The following is a 17,508-nucleotide window of genomic DNA, read 5'->3' on the forward strand; positions in this document are numbered from 1 at the left end:
CTGGAATTTTTATCACGTATGATTCGGAGAAACCATTAATCAACAGGGAATCTTAGGATTTGTGTGTGTGTGTATGTATAATCCAAATTTTTATATAAAAATAAAATTATTCATTTAATTATTAATTATTTCTTACACATATACTAAACAGAAAAATTTGTACATGAAAATAAATGAGATGTAAAATTAAATGAAATGTTCCAAAAGCTAGATAAGAAAAAATTGTGATTTACAAAAATATCTCTTGTTTTTTATTCGAGACGCTATTTTTGCATCGGAATTATAACGGAATTCCGTTGCATCTCGCGAATCGCTGGAGCAAGACGAAATCGCCAGGTCGCCTACGTCACTGAACGTGCCCCACGTGAGCATTATATCGGATCGTACTACTTTTTAACAGCCTTGAATAAAGGTTTTATAAAGCCTAATTGACGGTTTCCTCGTTCGACATTCATTTCATATGTGTGTGTGCGCGTGTATGGCCTCAATGATTTTTTTATCGCTACAGTTTTTACAAGGTGTCACGCGCTTGCAATCGGAATCCATGTTTGTATATCGGGCCCATATTTAATAATCGATATCTGACTCAACATTAACTTCCGCAGAGCTATTTGAGTTTGATTCGATTTTAAATTATATTATATATGTATTTAAAGTTTTTCAGAGATATATCCTGAATTTTCTAAATTATTAATTCTGAATTATATATACTATTTTTCAACAAATTTTATAAATTGTAACTTAAAAAAAAAATGAAATATGAAATATAAATAAATAATATAAATATAATAAATAATAAAAGAGGGATAAAAATTCTATTTTAAGTAATATTCTTTTTATTTAATACTTTCGAACGGAATGCAAATGCCAAAGTCTAGACCCAGATATATTGAAGCAACATTCTTTAAAAAATGTCTAAATCAGCAATACAATTTCTTCGAATTACATGATTTCATGATTTTGTGAACGTGAGTCTAATCGATATCGTATTGTGTGTGTGTGCTGTGTAATATATGCGGAATAATATAATATATTCCAATTTTATAAATTTTGTTAATCCCAAATTTTGTACAATTTTTTTTTTCTTTTACGAAAACGTACGATATACAATATAGTTCAAAATAAATATAATACAAAGGCTAGCGATTTCTCCAGATAAATCTGATGTTAACTAAGAATAACAATATCAGAGACAATGCTCTTCCTTGCGTTTGCTATAAAGCCTCATTTCAACAAAACACTTTTATCTCCATATTGACACGTGTCCTTCTCGTACGCAATCCAAACCGCGATTACATGCCTTGAATATCGAAAAACCAGTCGATTCAAGATTCGTGTGACTCATGCCCTTTTCAAACTAAATCATCCAGTGCTTCGTCAGTTCCTCTTAAAAGTCGCTCTTTAACTTTTCCAAGGCGTCCATCGATCGTCATTGTGAATGTGACCCGGTAAACTATTATATTACCTCACCTGCTCGTTATCAATGAATGAACGCCTCGATAATGTCCTCGCGCGTATCTGTAATTGGAATCCGCGAAAAAGAAAGGGAGATACGAATCGCAATTGTGCATCTCGGAAATGGGAATTCGCTGAATGTGCCCAATCTACAAAATGTGGAAGAACTGATAAAGCCCTGTCGCGCGCAGTCAAATATATGTCAAGAATGCTTCTCAATCTTCTTTTTTTTTATGATATTTGCTAAACGTAAGTAATTCTCGCACAAATATGTCACAAAATATTATACTTCGATTACATTTTATACTGTTGATTATGCAACTCGAAATTTTTACGATTGCAGAGGCTCAAAAAATTCTGGCAATGAAACAGACAAAGAAAAATCTTATTCGACTCAAACAATTTTGAAATTTGATTTTATCATTAATTAAGAAAAATAGTTTAAAACTTCATGGTCATACACAAAATTCTTTATATTAAAGATTAAAAACTTATAATTAAAATTAAATTGAATGAATAACTGTAATTAAAAGAGAGCTTGCAATAAATGATTGTCACTTATGAATTTTTTATTAAAAAAAGATCGACTTTAAACTTATCGTAAAACCTGTTTAAAAAAATATATCTGGGTACATATGAAATTTTTGGATATTTATGAAGATATCGCGTCTTTTCGACGTTTCTTATTCGGGCGAAGAGAAAGATCTCGAGTTAAGCAAGCGCTTCGATCACTAGCGTACAGTGGCCGAGCAAAGTGTGTGATGCATTGCTCAGTTATGTACACTTTCATCGATGATGATGTCATTCGTTTCTCATGTGTGTGAGGAGAGACTGCGTCTCGCATACCGCAAGGTCGCGGGACCGGATCAGGATCGACCCTTCGTTTTTTCGCCGCCCCGAGTAACCGATTCTTTTCTTCCTCTCTTTAATTGTAAGTATAAAAATTGTCCAAATTTTAAAATATATTACCACTCATAAGTATTTGCTTTTATTTTATAAAATTTAGAGCTTTCTTTACACAAAATGGATCGCCAGAACTGTAAGCGTAAAAAAGATGATTTTTCACGCGGAAACAAATCGGAAATGTACAATAGAATAAGATTATTTCATACAAGGTTGCATCTTCAAAAAAAAAAAGATTGTGAAATTGATAAAATTAATAATATATTTATATTTTTTTAAGCAATTATATATAGAAAATACATCCAAATAATATTCTTTTCTTTTTTTTAAATGGGATAATATAATGTATAGTAGCGATTGTCAAAATTATGTTAGAGAAAAAAGTGCGTTCTAGAATTAAAAATCTCGGATGAAGTACTTATATGAATGGAGAATACCTTATTACGTCGCTCTATTATTTTAATGTCACGATTATTCCGACTGACCGGATCCGTGATATTTCGAGACATAGTTCTCACAAAAAAAAGTTAACCGCTATGAAAATGTCATGTGAAAGCGCAGTTGCAATCGCACCTATTCGTTTTTTTGTGTATATACATATATACAGATGCACACATACGTAAACTTAAAAGGAGACATGGCACCTATAACATGATAGGTGCGGTAATAACGTGCACTTCCGGCTTTACGGTAAGAAGATAGAATGAAAGGAAGCAACACGTTGCTCTCTCGGGCGCCTCTTTAGCGTCTGATCTATATTTATCGTCAGCATTTACCGATGTATTCTAACAATAAGCGGCTGCGAAATCAAAGCTCGTGACTGATCAACAGCCGTAGAATTTCACGCATTAACGCATTCACGTCAAGATCTTATTAAAATCGATACATAATTCAGTAAGCTTGGATCTCGATAAGTTATAGAGCAACGATTCACGGTTTTATCTTTAAAAATCTAAAAGCCTTGTAAAAACCTTGATAGCGGTTAGACTCTCTATTGGTTTCAAGTTGATAAGAAAATCTCTTCATAATTTAAATTAGACGTCAAACAAAATGATATAAATAAAATAAATAATTAATATTAAATTAATTTATTACTTAATATTAATATATTACGATATATATGTGTATTGTAAGTGTGTATTGCAAATAGAAGTTTCTAATTTTAATTTTTCGTCGCATCATCGGAGATAATGCGAAAATGCTATATTACAAATGACGCACAATGTGTGCATGTATTATTCGCGCGTATAAAGCGTTTGCGATTAAAAGCACGATCTTTGCACTCACGTGGAAGAATGGCGCGTGAACGGACGTCGAAAACGGGGATCCGGGCGGCGGAACGAACTAACGGGCAACCGGTAACGAAACAACGGGAAACGAGTCTTGTCTTGCGGCACCGCGCCGCGTGTTCCCCGACTTCCCGTCTCATAGTGCGCGTCCACCTCAGAGTAAATCTCTCGAGAGTAGCTCTCGAGGGTGATTCTTGCAAATGGACATACTTTTGAGAGTATCTAATTCAAGGGTATGCCCATTTGCGATAATCACTCTCGAGAGCTACTCTCGAGAGTTTTACTCGCAGGTGAACACGCACCATTATAAGCGCCGCCAATTTTTCGTCGACCTATTTCGAGATGTCGATTTACAGCAATTCTCGTGTGGTTTCACGCGTCGAATTTCGCTTCAGCCTGCAGTCTATTGCATGTTTTCAGCATTTTAAAACGGAATAAGCTATGACAGAAGGGGAAGGAAATGAGAGAGGGAGCAGGGAGAGAAAAAGAGGAGAAGAGATTAAAAGGCAAAACGCAGGAAATGCAACCACATGCTGAAATACGATAATTAATAATGTAGCAAATGAAACGGCAAATATAAAAATTTTACACATATATAATAAATGATAATAAATAATGAACGAGCATTTAAAATTGAGTCGCTTAAAATTCTCATTCATTTTGGAGTTATCATAGTGTGCGTGATACTGTTTACGTCTAATGTAACCCAGGTGAATAACAAGTAAAAGCATACGCGACATCCACATATACAGTCTGCGTATCGTACGCACTCTACAACACAAATCCAACGAAAAACGACTCACTCGGTTTCTCCTTACGAGTTGGCAAGGTCGTGGATAGTGCTGTCTGGCAGATAAGAGAGAGTGACACTCGCATCCGGTGGTGAAGGGTGACTCCTTCTCTTCCTCGCGATCGTTTCCCTCGCTTCTCCAGAGATCGTGAATCGATCTGTTCTTTCAATGTACACTCCTCGCTCTACGCTCATGGAACGAGGCATGTACTGTAATTATGTCTCTAAAAGAAAAAAAAGGAGGAAAACTCACTAATGTACGAAATGTAACCGAAACAAGCTTCGTCCCTATCTATCTAATTCATCTTCGTGTTTCGAAAGAGAAAAGGAAAGTAATAAGTGTAAAAAGTGTAATTGAAAAGAACCACAGACGTCTCTTGATTCACGATCGTCCTGGCGGTTGCGCCATAATTGGTCAGATTTCAGGTCGACCAATCAACTCGCGTTTTGCTGAAAAAACGTCTTGAAGTCTACAGCTTTTCCCAACGAGATATATAGACACTGCATCGTGTAAAGTTTATTATCATTGTTTTATGTAATAATAGTATTCTTTTTATCTCTTCCTCTCTTTTCAGAATAATCTAAAACAGATAGATTTAAAAAAGATAATTGTATACAATATATATTTTGTATATCTACTGTATCAATTATACGGTGTGATCAAGTAATATTGAAAATGTAATAGCAACCAATAAAATCATTACTAAAACAATTAATCTCTCAACATTAAATTTATTTATATACTAATAAAAATTATTTTCTTAATTATTATTTATGTAAATCGCGGCGTAAAAAATTTTCTGTAATAAAGTAAAAAATTCATACCGTATATAACCCGAGAGACCCGAGAGAGTGAAACGTGACATCCCATCGCGAAAACAAACATCTCAATATAAAGGGAAGGTGTGGGGGAGAGGAAGATGAGAGAAGATCATTTATGACATCTAGTATTCGCGCGTAGTCGATGATCCACCGTCGACTACGTGACGTTCGTTCGAAGAAAAGTCTAGCATCGGTGATAAGATGGCGTCGTCGCGCACGTCAGATCTGCTGGGTTGAACGAGTGGGACGCGGGGCGATGGAGGGGGGAGGGGGACAGGAAGAGGAGATAGACGACGGGCAACGGGCACAGGGCACAGGCCACAGGCAGGCAGACGGGCGAGAGGCACGAGAGCCTGTGTCGGCTGTGTCGTCGTCGTGTATGTACATGCCTTCGTATAGAGCGTGCGGTGTCGAGTCCCGGTGTCGTCATGTCCTCGCGTAGCCGCGTCGCCGTAATAATATCGTGGCAGCCTTGCAACGAGGCGGCGCAAGTCGATTCTCGATTCGCGTGATCCGTCTCGCCGCTTCTCGCTCGACAGTTCCGACTCTGCGTAACGTCGTCGATGCCTTTGTTCGCGGCCGGACGGAGGAGGACGGGCGCGGATTGTCGTCGCGACGAGGCGAGGGAGAACGGAAGGACGACGACGACGACGAGGGCGACAAGGGGAATCTCACTTCTTTAGCCTAGCTGGTAGGTGAAGTGCCCAAGTGTGTGTACTCTGTGTGGCGAGAGAAGGTGCGATAATCTGTCTCATTCCACTCTCTATTCTCTTTCTCTCTCTCTCTCTCTCTCTTTCTCTTTCTCTCTTCCCTCCGTCTCTCTGCGTGTGTGTCTCTCTGCCTATCTCGGGTGAAACGGCGCTCCACACCCCGGCGCGGTCCTGGACACGTCCAAGAGGAGGAGGAGGCGACGGCGTAGAAGGAGGCGCGGAGGAGCCGACGACGACGAGATGCGCGAGTTCAAAGTGGTGGTCCTCGGCTCGGGCGGGGTGGGCAAGAGCGCGCTCACCGTACAATTCGTATCCGGCTGCTTCATGGAAAAATACGACCCGACGATCGAGGATTTCTACCGCAAGGAGATCGAGGTGGACAACTCGCCGTGCGTGCTCGAGATCCTCGACACCGCCGGTACCGAGCAGTTCGCGTCGATGCGCGACCTCTACATCAAGAACGGCCAAGGCTTCGTCGTGGTTTACAGCCTGACGAATCACCAGACCTTCCAGGATATCAAGGCGATGAAGGAGCTTATTACGCGTGTCAAGGGCACGGAGCGCGTGCCGGTGCTGCTGGTGGCGAATAAGCTCGATCTGGAGCATCAGCGGGAGGTCGGCACCGAGGAGGGTCACCAACTCGCGCAACTCTGGGGCTGCCCGTTCGTCGAGGCGAGCGCCAAGAATCGCACCAACGTTAACGAGATGTTCGCCGAGATCGTGCGGGAGATGAACTTCAGCCCTGAGAAGGAGAAGAAGACGTACTGCTGCTGCAGCGTCCTCTAATACTTAATCAAAATCCCCAATGGTCCGGATTATTTACCCGCGGACCGAACTAGGTGAAGGAAAATATAATACAGTGTGTACAGTGTGTTACGAGGAAGAGCTTGTCGTTCTCCTCTTCATCGGCGTGCTTCGTTCTTGGTTGTCCTGGAACTTCTCTTCGCGGCTCTTTCGACCCGTTAATGGAGAGGCAGGGATGTGCTAAGGGAAGATAGTGTACAGTGGGGGCTTTCGGGCAGACCTCATCAGCGTGTTGTCCTGGGTGGATCTTTCTTCTGGAAATCTCTTCAACCTGGAAATCTTTCTTCAACCTTGGAAATCTTTTCAACCTGGAAATCTCTACACAATGTGCTACGCATCTACCAAGGCTAACTTATGTCGAACGTTGTATGAATTTTCCAATGGGGGACTAGGGTTCTCTCCTTTTCTAACTCCGAAGACCGTCCGGCGAGCGACGGCCGTTAAACACAGATATTTTATTATACGCGAATATAGTATTATTGTATGTAATATTATTGTAATATATATACATATATATATATATATATAAATAATATAGGTTTAAGAAAAAGAGAGCGAGCGAAAGGTAGCTTTTCCTCGGCAAAAGGACCAATACTCCGCTCGCGCGAGAAAAGAGATGTCGAAAACCGTAAACCAAACTCGATATCGGCTTTCTGCTCAATTTCAGACTAAATCATTGCACATAGGTTTCACAAATTGAGACTGGGTGCTGTGCTAAGAAAAAAAGAGGAAATACTCGCAGACTTTGAAGGAATCACTGTGATGGTCAACCGTTATGGTATGGTGATAGATTCAGCGATAAGGGGCTAAGTTTGAGCAAAAGTTTAATATGATATATCGCATGATTTGCATGCAGTAGTAGTGCGAAGGTTACACAATCCATCTGATTAAAAGATAGGATGAAGGTGGTTCGGTTTTGAGAGTACACTCTTCTCTGTGCAATTGTTCTGTATTAATTTAAGCTAAGGAGGCTGATTAACGAGAGAGCGAGATATCACCTAAACGTTTTTGTACGAGACGTTGTTGGAGACATTAATGTACAGGGTGTGTTTCGTCTAATGTAATCATTCGAAATGTCTTTGTTGTATTATTAAAAATACAAAAAGATGTTTCAAAGAAATGAGTTATTTAACTAGAGAGGCATTCTAATCACAACATTTGCCTTTTCTTTAAATAATTTCTTTTTGAAACATCTCTTCAAATATTTCAAAATATATTTCAGAGATCAAAACGTCCTGTATATCGGTTGTATAGTCCTAACATTGAACTATTTTATTGCACGCAAGAGGGAAGGACATTAAAAGAATGAAGTTTTATATGCGACATTCTGACAATTGAAGGATAACCCAACTGTTGTGAGATTTCTTGTGATCCGTTGTGTAGCAAATACTAATATCTTATTTTGGTTTTGCTTTAATGTCTGTTACAGCGCAATACTGTATTTGTAAACTCTAATGTGCGGGAGAAGCAGAGCAAACTAATGTAGTAGTCTGATTATAAAATCGAATTTTAATAAGTTGAAGGCCGAAAGTTAAAGACTGCCTTTAATTTATTAAAATCTAACAAAATCGCAGACTGTTGTGACACAATGACGGAAATAATTAAGAGAAACGTTTCGTAAGACTAATTAAAGTAATAATGTCAATCTAAACTCGTAATTTGTAAGCTTTGTACGGTAAAAAAAAGTTTGTACTGCATAAACCGCAAGACTGCACATTTGATCTGATTACTATGGGATTGATGACTTTGTAACGAGTGATCTTACACACCAATGACAGAGCACAATAGTTTATTCATAGTAGAGTTAAAAAGAAAATGGCAGGAATTCGCACTGATCCCTTCAACTGCAAATCATAACATGCATGCTACTATTTATCATTGATAATGTGACAACATCAATGTGAAAAGTATCGTAATAACAGAATCTCTATAATGTTCTTTGAGAAATATTATTTGTCTATCTCCTTACATGAAAAATTGTAGAATCTAAATATACTTCAGTAAAAATTGTCTATATAATAATAGAACATTAAAGATATTTACAAAAATATCAAATGATTATGTAATTGAAAATGCAATTACGATACTTTTTATTGCTTTCGGAGAGAGAAAACCCACAGAATCTAACTGTATGAAATATTGTTGAATTTGTGAGGGCAAAAAAAAACAATGCATGTAAAAAGAAATTAGAACACAATGGTTCTTCTTTTCGTAAGTTACTCGTGAAATTGATTGAGTGCTTTAGAAATTTTATAAATTACATTTATTATTTTACTTTTACTTTAAAAATGTAAAATTATTCTACATCGACAGATTGAAACATGAAAAAATTCTAAAGAGAGATATATGACTACAAAATTTATTTTATAAACTTTTATAATCATATTTCTCGTTGTGTATTTATGTATAATTATATTCTTTATATTTTATAATTATACTTTGCACATTGGTTTCTCATATATTCGTACAGAAATCAATTTTATATCTATTCTCTGTGCTGCAATTTCGTCGATAAACAATGATATATATTTTTTGCATCCTTATAGTTTCTAAAACATTCAATCAATTTTGCAAGTAACTATAATAGTGATAAGGTGTGTGTAATATTTCTCGTGTGTGATCACACACACAACTTGTATTATCTGATGTTAAATATCGTTTCTGGCGATAAACACAGCGTAAAAGTCATTATATGCTATTCATTTCCATTGTCATTTAACTCTTGGATGCATAAAAGGATTTTTCTTATTTTTTTATGATATTTTCAAAGCCCTCCGAGACCAAAAATTTTTTTCTTCTAGAATTTAATTTTTAGAGAAGTCTCAAGCCTATTTTCTGACGATATTCAATTTGAATCTGTCGATTATTTAAATACTTTTAAATTTGTGAACCATCTTTTATCAGGCTGTCGTTGTATCCGAGAGTTAAATGCAAAATAGAAAGGTAAACGAGTGTCACTCGAGATCCTTTGACCGATTTTACTCTGAAAGATATTGTTTTGCTTCTGCAACAAGATGTATTTATAATTTGCATAGCCTCTGTATTCTAATTTACAACTTTAACGCATGTATCGTTTGAATCGTATACGCGCAATATTATTTTCCGATACTTTCGAGGGAAATTGCGGAAAAATTAAGAGCTAAAAAAACAATAAAAAAAAAAAAACAAAAGAATGAACTGATGTACAGTATTTCTACGATTGGTAGTTAGATTGATCTTAGATATTTTTGGGAGGAGGTATCGTTCATATACTTTGGGAGAGAGAACACGTGTGAAATTTTAAATATTGTGAAAGAGCACTATCGGGGTGTACAGTCTTCGACCGGCATTTTGTGTACTCTTCTTTTTTTCCGGAGTCTCGTGTGTTAAAAAAAAAAAAGAAATTAACGAGGCCGGCGCCGGAAACTGCGGTCGCGAATTATCTTGTGGTTCGCAGTCCAAAGACGAAGGATAAAAAAAAAAGGAACAGAACATTTCGCTTTAAGCTACTACTTGGTTGGTCATAGTCTCGTGGAAAATTTTTAGTCTCGCTGTGATCACGTAATTCGTAACTCCGCACCTTTTGTATATCGAATAACAATAATCGAAGCCTTTTCCCGGCTTCGATCGAAGGGCCTCTTTGTAAAGCGTTTTAAAATAATCGTCACCTGACTTGTGCGCGACACTTCTTACGTTTTTCGCCCTCTGTTTTACATATAATACGTACATATACATACGAAACACAAAGGACGCACAAGGCCGTCGTCTGCCTAGATAGCTCACCAAGTATTTGATATACTTGAAAAATCTATTTATATATTTGTGTATGAGAAGGAGAGAGAGAGCCGTGCCACGTGTCTCTCGCGCATCCAACTCTCAAGATTGCATACGCTATTTTTCTAAAGCGGCATCTAAAAATTTTTATCGCAAGATATTGATCTATAATAAGAAAGCGAATTCTAATTATAATAAAATAATATTTATTTGGGGAGCTATCGTCGGCGGAGAGGCGACGGCCAGCATATCATACACCTAAGGACCAGAATTGTTTCTCTCTCCTTCAAATTTTATTTCACGATCGGCGAATCAGTTATCTTCCTACGTGTCGAAGAAACATCGTGAAAAGTCGAGACGCAATATACAAAGATGTGTATAATGCAACAATTCGCGTACAGTTGGAGATACGTGCGCATTTGTTATGCAACTGGGTCACGCACATACATATATTAATTAATAATTGGAGTAAAGAGTAAAAAAAAGAAAAACACCACGATTTAGATATGTGTATATCGGCCTTTCAGTACTACTACCTGCGTATCTGATATATTGAGTACGAAATACGTTATATATTTTTTACAATGTGAAGAATCTGTAAATATATATTATATAGCGAGTCGAAGTATACATAATAAAAGCTAATTATCTTGAAACATCTCAGAGGAGACGAAATATTTCGAAATGAATATCTCTTATGGCGAAACAAAAGAAAAATGTGCATAATAGACCAAGTGCAATCTCTTTCTTTCGTGCACTGTGCGCAAAATGATTTATTGTAATTATAAGTAAAGAAATCATCCATGTGGGCAAATGAAAGCTAAAATGTGTGTGCGCTTCAAAATTACTCTTGTAAAGCTGTTTAGCTTGTAATAATTTTTGTATTAATTTTTTTCATTTTTTTTTTTTCTCCAACGATAGAGATTGTCTGCTTCTCATAATTATTTTAAGATTATTATAAAGCATTTTCCTACAACGAATAATTCTCTGCTAATAGTTATTTTCTTGTATCCGGATTATTTGAAAATATTTTCGATTAAAAAATATATTTAAGATAAGCATCTTTGATGAATTAACTAAACACTAAACGGATACCAAGTAATCGTTTTAACAGGCTTTTACGTTGAAGTACCAGCATGGAAATCTAGTCATGAACGAATGAGTCAAGGCACTTATAAATCGCAGTTGCATTTGCATTCTTTAAATACTTCTCAGTCATCGAATGATTACCGCGATTTTCGCTTTATTTTACTCGATTGACGAGATATTTTTTTTAGTTTGAAAGTGTTTTCCTCTCTCGCTCACTGTGAAAGTATCAAAGTCAGATTTAAAGTTGTGCCCATCGAGATATAGATTTTAGTTTTACAAAGTTTTAAATTAGAGTTGAGATTGGTGCACATTTTTCTCTTTATTCGCAAACTTCTTTTTTTTCCCACTTACTAACCATTGCAACAATGGCATTTGGCGCTATCGCATAAAGATAATGTTAGAATTCCGAAACCAATACTTTGCTACCGATTGGACATGCGATAAAAAAATAGCGTATACCTAATAATTTTGTTTTTTCGATCGATTTTGCTTTAAATCGCAATTTCACTTAAGTGTATGTTACGTTAAATCTTAAATTGTTTACGGGAATTTGGTTTAAGTTATTCTTAAGTGCGAATTGTTCGCGCAGCATAATAATATTTCCGTTGTAATGTTATCGAACTTATTACACGAGTAATCGTAATTCGATTTGTACGATGATAAAAAAATTTAATATCGTTTGCGATTTAAGGAGAAAGAGACTCTTGATTAAAATAACGATCGCATATATATGTTTTAAAATAAAATCCTTTTATATTTCATTTCGCATTTTTTCCACGTGTATTTTATTAATCGATCAGTGCATCCCGTTACGTATATTCATTAAATACACACGAGGTAGAATTATGTTTCTATGGAAGACGAGCATTCTTTTCGCGGAAAGGTCATCAATATGAGCTCGAATAAATGTTCGAAAAGATCTTATCAATGATAAAAATTAAAAAACTTAAAAAAATCGTTAGAATATTATTGTTAAAATGATAAAAAATCAAATACTAAAATTCATTATTACGTTCGTTACATGATACGTGATTTTTAAATTGATAAAAAAACGCAAATTTTTTTTATCAATATAAATAATTAAATATCGCGTAAATAATAAATTTATAGTAATGTAAGTTTTTTATCAAATATAGAAAACAAAAATAACATTTTAAATAATGCGCGCGTATAATAAGATCGAATAATATATATTATCTTCTATTCGAGACATATGATATACATTAACGTGCGATTACATATACTTTGATTTTTTTCAATTCGGTTTTCGGTCGTCTCGGCACATGTGTGCACAATCACACGTGTCAAGTATATCGTATCGCACGTGATTGTTGAATTTTTCAAACGGTGTTTTGAGAAAAAAAGCCACACTAAAATAATTGCTCGTAATGTATTTCTTCCTACATATATACAGTAATATATCGACTCGGCAGTTTTTCTGTCGTGGCGAAGCAAGAGAAATGCTCCTATGCATGAAATATACGGTATAAAAATAATCGAATCATAAAGTATAAATTTCTTGAGGATAATTCTTGGAAAAGAAATTTATGTGGTTGTGTTCTTATACAAAATACGATATCTATCTCGCGAAAACATTTTTTTACGCAGTTGAGCAATCTTTCATTGTCTTCTGTCTCCTTACACGACTATCTTGCAAGATTATTACTAAATTATCACATAATCGATATATATACAAAGATTAACATGTCTTTTCCGAGGTAGATAAAAATCAGTACAGATACAAAAGAAACTAACGAAAAGTATAGTATATTGCAAAATTGCAATTTTTAAGAATTATTTGTAAGATAATTCTTTTTCCTTCACACAAACTTGTTTGCACAACAAAATATGAATAAATACGAAACTAATACATAGATTAGAATTACAATACCTCTATAATTATAGATATATAGATAATGACATTTGTAATTATTACAAATTGTAATTATTTGTATATCTATATAATTTGTGCAAATAATTACAATTATTTTTAAAAAATGATTGTTATTTTTAAAAATAATTGTAAACAGAAAATTAGAAAAATACAACAATTATTTGATTACAACAATTTTCAATGGTGAAAAGTTTTCTCAAACATTTTTCTTATTTTTCATTTCTATGTGGCACTCGTTTCATTATTCCCCTACTTAATGGTAAGTATACTGTATAGAACAATTTATATGTTGTGGCATTCGGTTAGAAAAATAACTACAAAGATTCGCGAAATCGATCAAACGTTTCAAAAATTTCAAAAAAATTGTTAGCAAGATATTATCTTGAAAGAATACCGTATTTTTATCGGATAGTATATAAGTTTTAAAATATGATTTCCCGCATCCATTTCTACATTACTAATCATTTTTATGGAATTTTCGAAACGTTTGATCTTAAAATTCTTTTTAAGAGTAAATAATTACAGAGCACAATCAGTAGTAAAAAATATCGATATTATACAGTATGTAAAAAAAGTATTTGCACACCTTGTCTTATTGAAATTCGCGTAAAAAAGAAAAATGTTGCAAAGTACTTTATTAGATATATCAAGACAGATGGAAATGATGTATTTCGATGAAAATATTTTACGATAATATCGTGCTTTTTTATATAAAATTATACCAAAAAAGACGGCGTATGCGAATATTGTTTTTACACTTTATCGAAGCTAAAATTATACCTTTTTTTTAGTAAGTATAACATCTCGTATCCGTTCGACGCAACGATGCGTCCCCCTGTTGGATATCTTAATACATTCGCATACAAACCTATAGGAATTAAACATGTCGATTTCCTTGCTAGTTAACTTGCGAGCCTCCTGTAATACTTGGGTATCTTTCAAACTCGCCTCATCATTTGAGCTGCCTGAGTCATTCGAGCTGCTAAAATACATAAATTCCACAATATTATTGCCATTCTTTTTTTTTATTTTGTGGAATTTATTCTACAATATATATGTGTAATATGTATATAACTTTCTTTTTTGATAAAAATATAGAAATTTTAAAAATGTTTTTTATTTTTTTATTAAAATTAAAAAATAGAAAATGATACAAAAATTAAATAAATAAAAAATAATTTAATAATTAAAAAAAAAATAAATAAATAAAGAGAAATAAAAATTACTATTATAATGCGTGAAAAAAAATTATATTTAAACAGAAGTGAAATATCATGTTTACTTACTTTTCGGATTCTTGTATGGGCGTCATTAGTCCCTCGCATTGAACGAGGTACACGTCGATCCAGTCGTCGACCTCGTGGAAATAATGTTTTATATATGAATATGAATTCTTAATTAAGGTATCCTCTATACGTGCGAGCAGAAGGCCGTACATTTGGCCAAGGTATGTCCTATTAGTAGAATCTTTTAAGGAGCGTAGAGTTTTCAGTAGGATACGGCGGATCGCCACTTGTTGATCGTTCGTATTGCGATTGATGTGCGCGAACACGTCGCAAAAGTTCACAAGGATGCGTATCAGTGATACAAACGTATCATTGGGAAATGTCTTGTAGAATGCCAGAGCGAGTTGCGCCGCCTCGCCAGTGATGCGCAGCATATTTTCATAGGCCTCCATTTCGTCGGTCCAACCAAAGTTACACCAGAATATCGTTGTCAACTCGACCGCGAAAATCTCGTATTCCTTTTCGGTGGCATGCAAAATCATGTGACGCAGGAAACTTTCCCGATCGAGTCGGAAGGACTGGGCGTACTCGCGCAATTTGGGCTCGCATCGCGGATCCGTGCGCAGTCGTCGATGTAAGAAGAAGCAACGTCTTTCATAATCCTGAATTATATCTAAGACACTGCCGTTGAGTATATGCCATAGAGGTGATAGTCGCGCCCGATCAATCGGCTCCACGCAGTCATCGATCGCATCAATCACTTCGCGCTGCTGATTCACAGTTAATATGTTAGGTGTGTAGAACAGGGCGTTCAATATGCGTGTTATATGACCTATCAAGTCATGAATAGTGCTCCTTAAGCAGGTCGGTTCGCTTTTTCTTATCAACGACATCTTCTTGGTCAATGCTATGATCAGCAGCGGGTAATCCACTTTGGGAATGCAAACTCTTTTTTCCACAATATCGTACATATGCATCAGTATGCAGAGAAAGTTGAAGTAATGAAAACTGCTATCAATTAAGTAAGGGATGTAAACAATGTTGATCAGATCATCCGGAGTTATCAACTGTGGAAGAGAAATGAAAATAAGAAATAATAAACAAATAGAATTCCAACAAATATTTATCCTCGTGTCTTATCTATAACATTATTATCACCTTATGATCAAGTATGGTATCCACAAAAATCGGAAAACGCTTGCAAGACCAAGTAACATCCTTTTGCAAGCAGACATCCTTCAAAATGTACATCAGCAGATTGTATTCATTGTCCTTTTGTATAATGAGAAACGATCGCAGAAGTAATATGTCTTTCGACATAAATATAATGCTCTCATACTTGTTGCAACCTATAGCAATCTCCACAAGAGTAGTTAGCACCTTTTTTGCATTCAACAGAACAAAAATCAGGAGGATAAGCAGTCCTTCAGATTCGCGTAAGCACATATTGCGTTGCATGAACGTTATGAAGAGTTTATGATTGTACAAGTATTCTAAACGATTGTCGTCAAAATGTCGCAGCACATATTTTATTATAATGTAATACACATCTTGTATATTTTGCTGCACTATCACTCTCAATACCAATACATAAGCTTGATATTTCTCTACTTCGGTGTGCGGATACGCGAACATGTGATGAAGATATTCAAGCAAAATGCAGCAATCGTCTTTTTGCAGCAATTCTATTTTCTCATTAATGAAACTCAATATAGATTTGTCCCATTCCTTGTAGCGTTTCATCAATTCTCTCATACCCTCTGGTTTGCCATTGGCGATGCTATGACAGAGTTCTTGAAGAGTTAACAAGGATTCCTTGCTATTTTTCGAACCTATGAGTTGCTGGAGGCAATGGAGTAAATGGTCGTTCTTTCCCAGAAATTCATTCTCTTTCATGAAGTTAATAAAGTAGTGGCATTCAATGACGATGGCACGCTGCAGCGAGATCATAATGTTTTCAGTGTCATTGATTTCTAGCCAGCCCATGTACTCATAACAATCAACCTGCTTGATTTGGTTCAGCAATAAGGTGATCAGTTCCTGATCCAGTGTTGCCACAATAGATTTCACCTTGTCGACGGGGAGAGTGCAGTAGTAATTTATACGATTGTGAGCGAGATTGCCATATGTGAGCTTGAATAATTTTTCTAGATAGATATTTTCTGTGTAAGCCTCTATCTTCTTGCTCATGCATAACTTAATATGACGAAAGATGCATTTCAGGAGAAATCCATGTTGCTCGTACCTCGCTTCTTCGGATAACTCGGGGGAACCAGTAAACCTTGGACTGCCGAGCAGATCTAACAATGCCTGAAAACTCGCTACTAATTGGCATGCGCGTTCTGTTATATCTTTCTCCGATAGTGTACCTAAATTCAACCGCAGGCACTTTTCGTATGTCCTATTATTCAGAACGAGAATCAAACACTTGGCACGTGATATTTCCAGCTCGTTCACATATTTAATCAATTCCTCCAGAATTTCCACAAATAGGTCTAATGGTATGTACATGAGTGATTCGACCAGTATGCACTCACACTTCAAGCGCCATATTATCTGTACAAGTTATAATAATATAAATAAAATGCAGTAAATAATAATTATAATACACATAATCATATTAAATATATTATATGATTAAATGTAATTATTTTTCTATTTTCTAATTACAAGAGTATCATAAATTGTATTGGCATATAATCATATCAAAGATTTAATATTAACATGTATAGTTATCTGGTTTCAATTGTAATATTGTAAATATATATATATA

General features: G+C 35.5%; 3 protein-coding genes across 6 annotated transcripts in view; 1 reads left to right on the plus strand and 2 right to left on the minus strand.

The window, feature by feature from the left end:
- Positions 1–5,017, minus strand: part of LOC115243206 (phospholipid scramblase 1) — a 13,737-nt gene extending 8,720 nt beyond the window's left edge. The window contains exons 1-2 of one of the 3 annotated variants that reach the window (XM_029819999.1): positions 4,803–5,017; positions 4,451–4,661 (exon numbers count right to left, since the gene is read on the minus strand). The gene's annotated coding sequence lies outside the window, so the exon portion shown is untranslated. Of the gene's footprint in view, positions 1–3,645; positions 3,834–4,450 lie in introns of those variants that run through there. The other 2 variants (XM_029819998.1, XM_029820000.1) reach the window with 2 other exon arrangements.
- A 360-nt stretch (positions 5,018–5,377) lies between these two features.
- Positions 5,378–10,152, plus strand: LOC115243208 (ras-related protein Rap-2a). Its single transcript, XM_029820003.1, has one exon. The coding sequence runs from the start codon at positions 6,210–6,212 to the stop codon at positions 6,753–6,755; it is 546 nt and encodes a 181-aa protein (XP_029675863.1). The 5' UTR covers positions 5,378–6,209; the 3' UTR covers positions 6,756–10,152.
- A 2,841-nt stretch (positions 10,153–12,993) lies between these two features.
- The window catches only part of LOC115243176, a 6,315-nt gene continuing 1,800 nt past the window's right edge, over positions 12,994–17,508 (minus strand). Inside the window, exons 3-5 of one of the 2 annotated variants that reach the window (XM_029819955.1) lie at positions 15,894–17,291; positions 14,796–15,802; positions 12,994–14,488 (exon numbers count right to left, since the gene is read on the minus strand). In XM_029819955.1, coding sequence (XP_029675815.1) covers positions 14,284–14,488; positions 14,796–15,802; positions 15,894–17,291 — 2,610 coding nt within the window. In that variant the 3' untranslated portion in view covers positions 12,994–14,283. Of the gene's footprint in view, positions 14,492–14,795; positions 15,803–15,893; positions 17,292–17,508 lie in introns of both variants that reach the window. The other variant, XM_029819954.1, reaches the window with a different exon arrangement.

This window comes from Formica exsecta, unplaced genomic scaffold (genome assembly GCF_003651465.1).
Source record: "Formica exsecta isolate Colony F162 unplaced genomic scaffold, ASM365146v1 scaffold696, whole genome shotgun sequence".
NCBI lineage: Eukaryota > Metazoa > Arthropoda > Insecta > Hymenoptera > Formicidae > Formica > Formica exsecta.

Bases quoted from the DNA above. Each gene is read 5' to 3' on its own strand.
- LOC115243208 (XM_029820003.1), top strand. From the start codon at position 6,210: ATGCGCGAGTTCAAAGTGGTGGTCCTCGGCTCGGGCGGGGTGGGCAAG.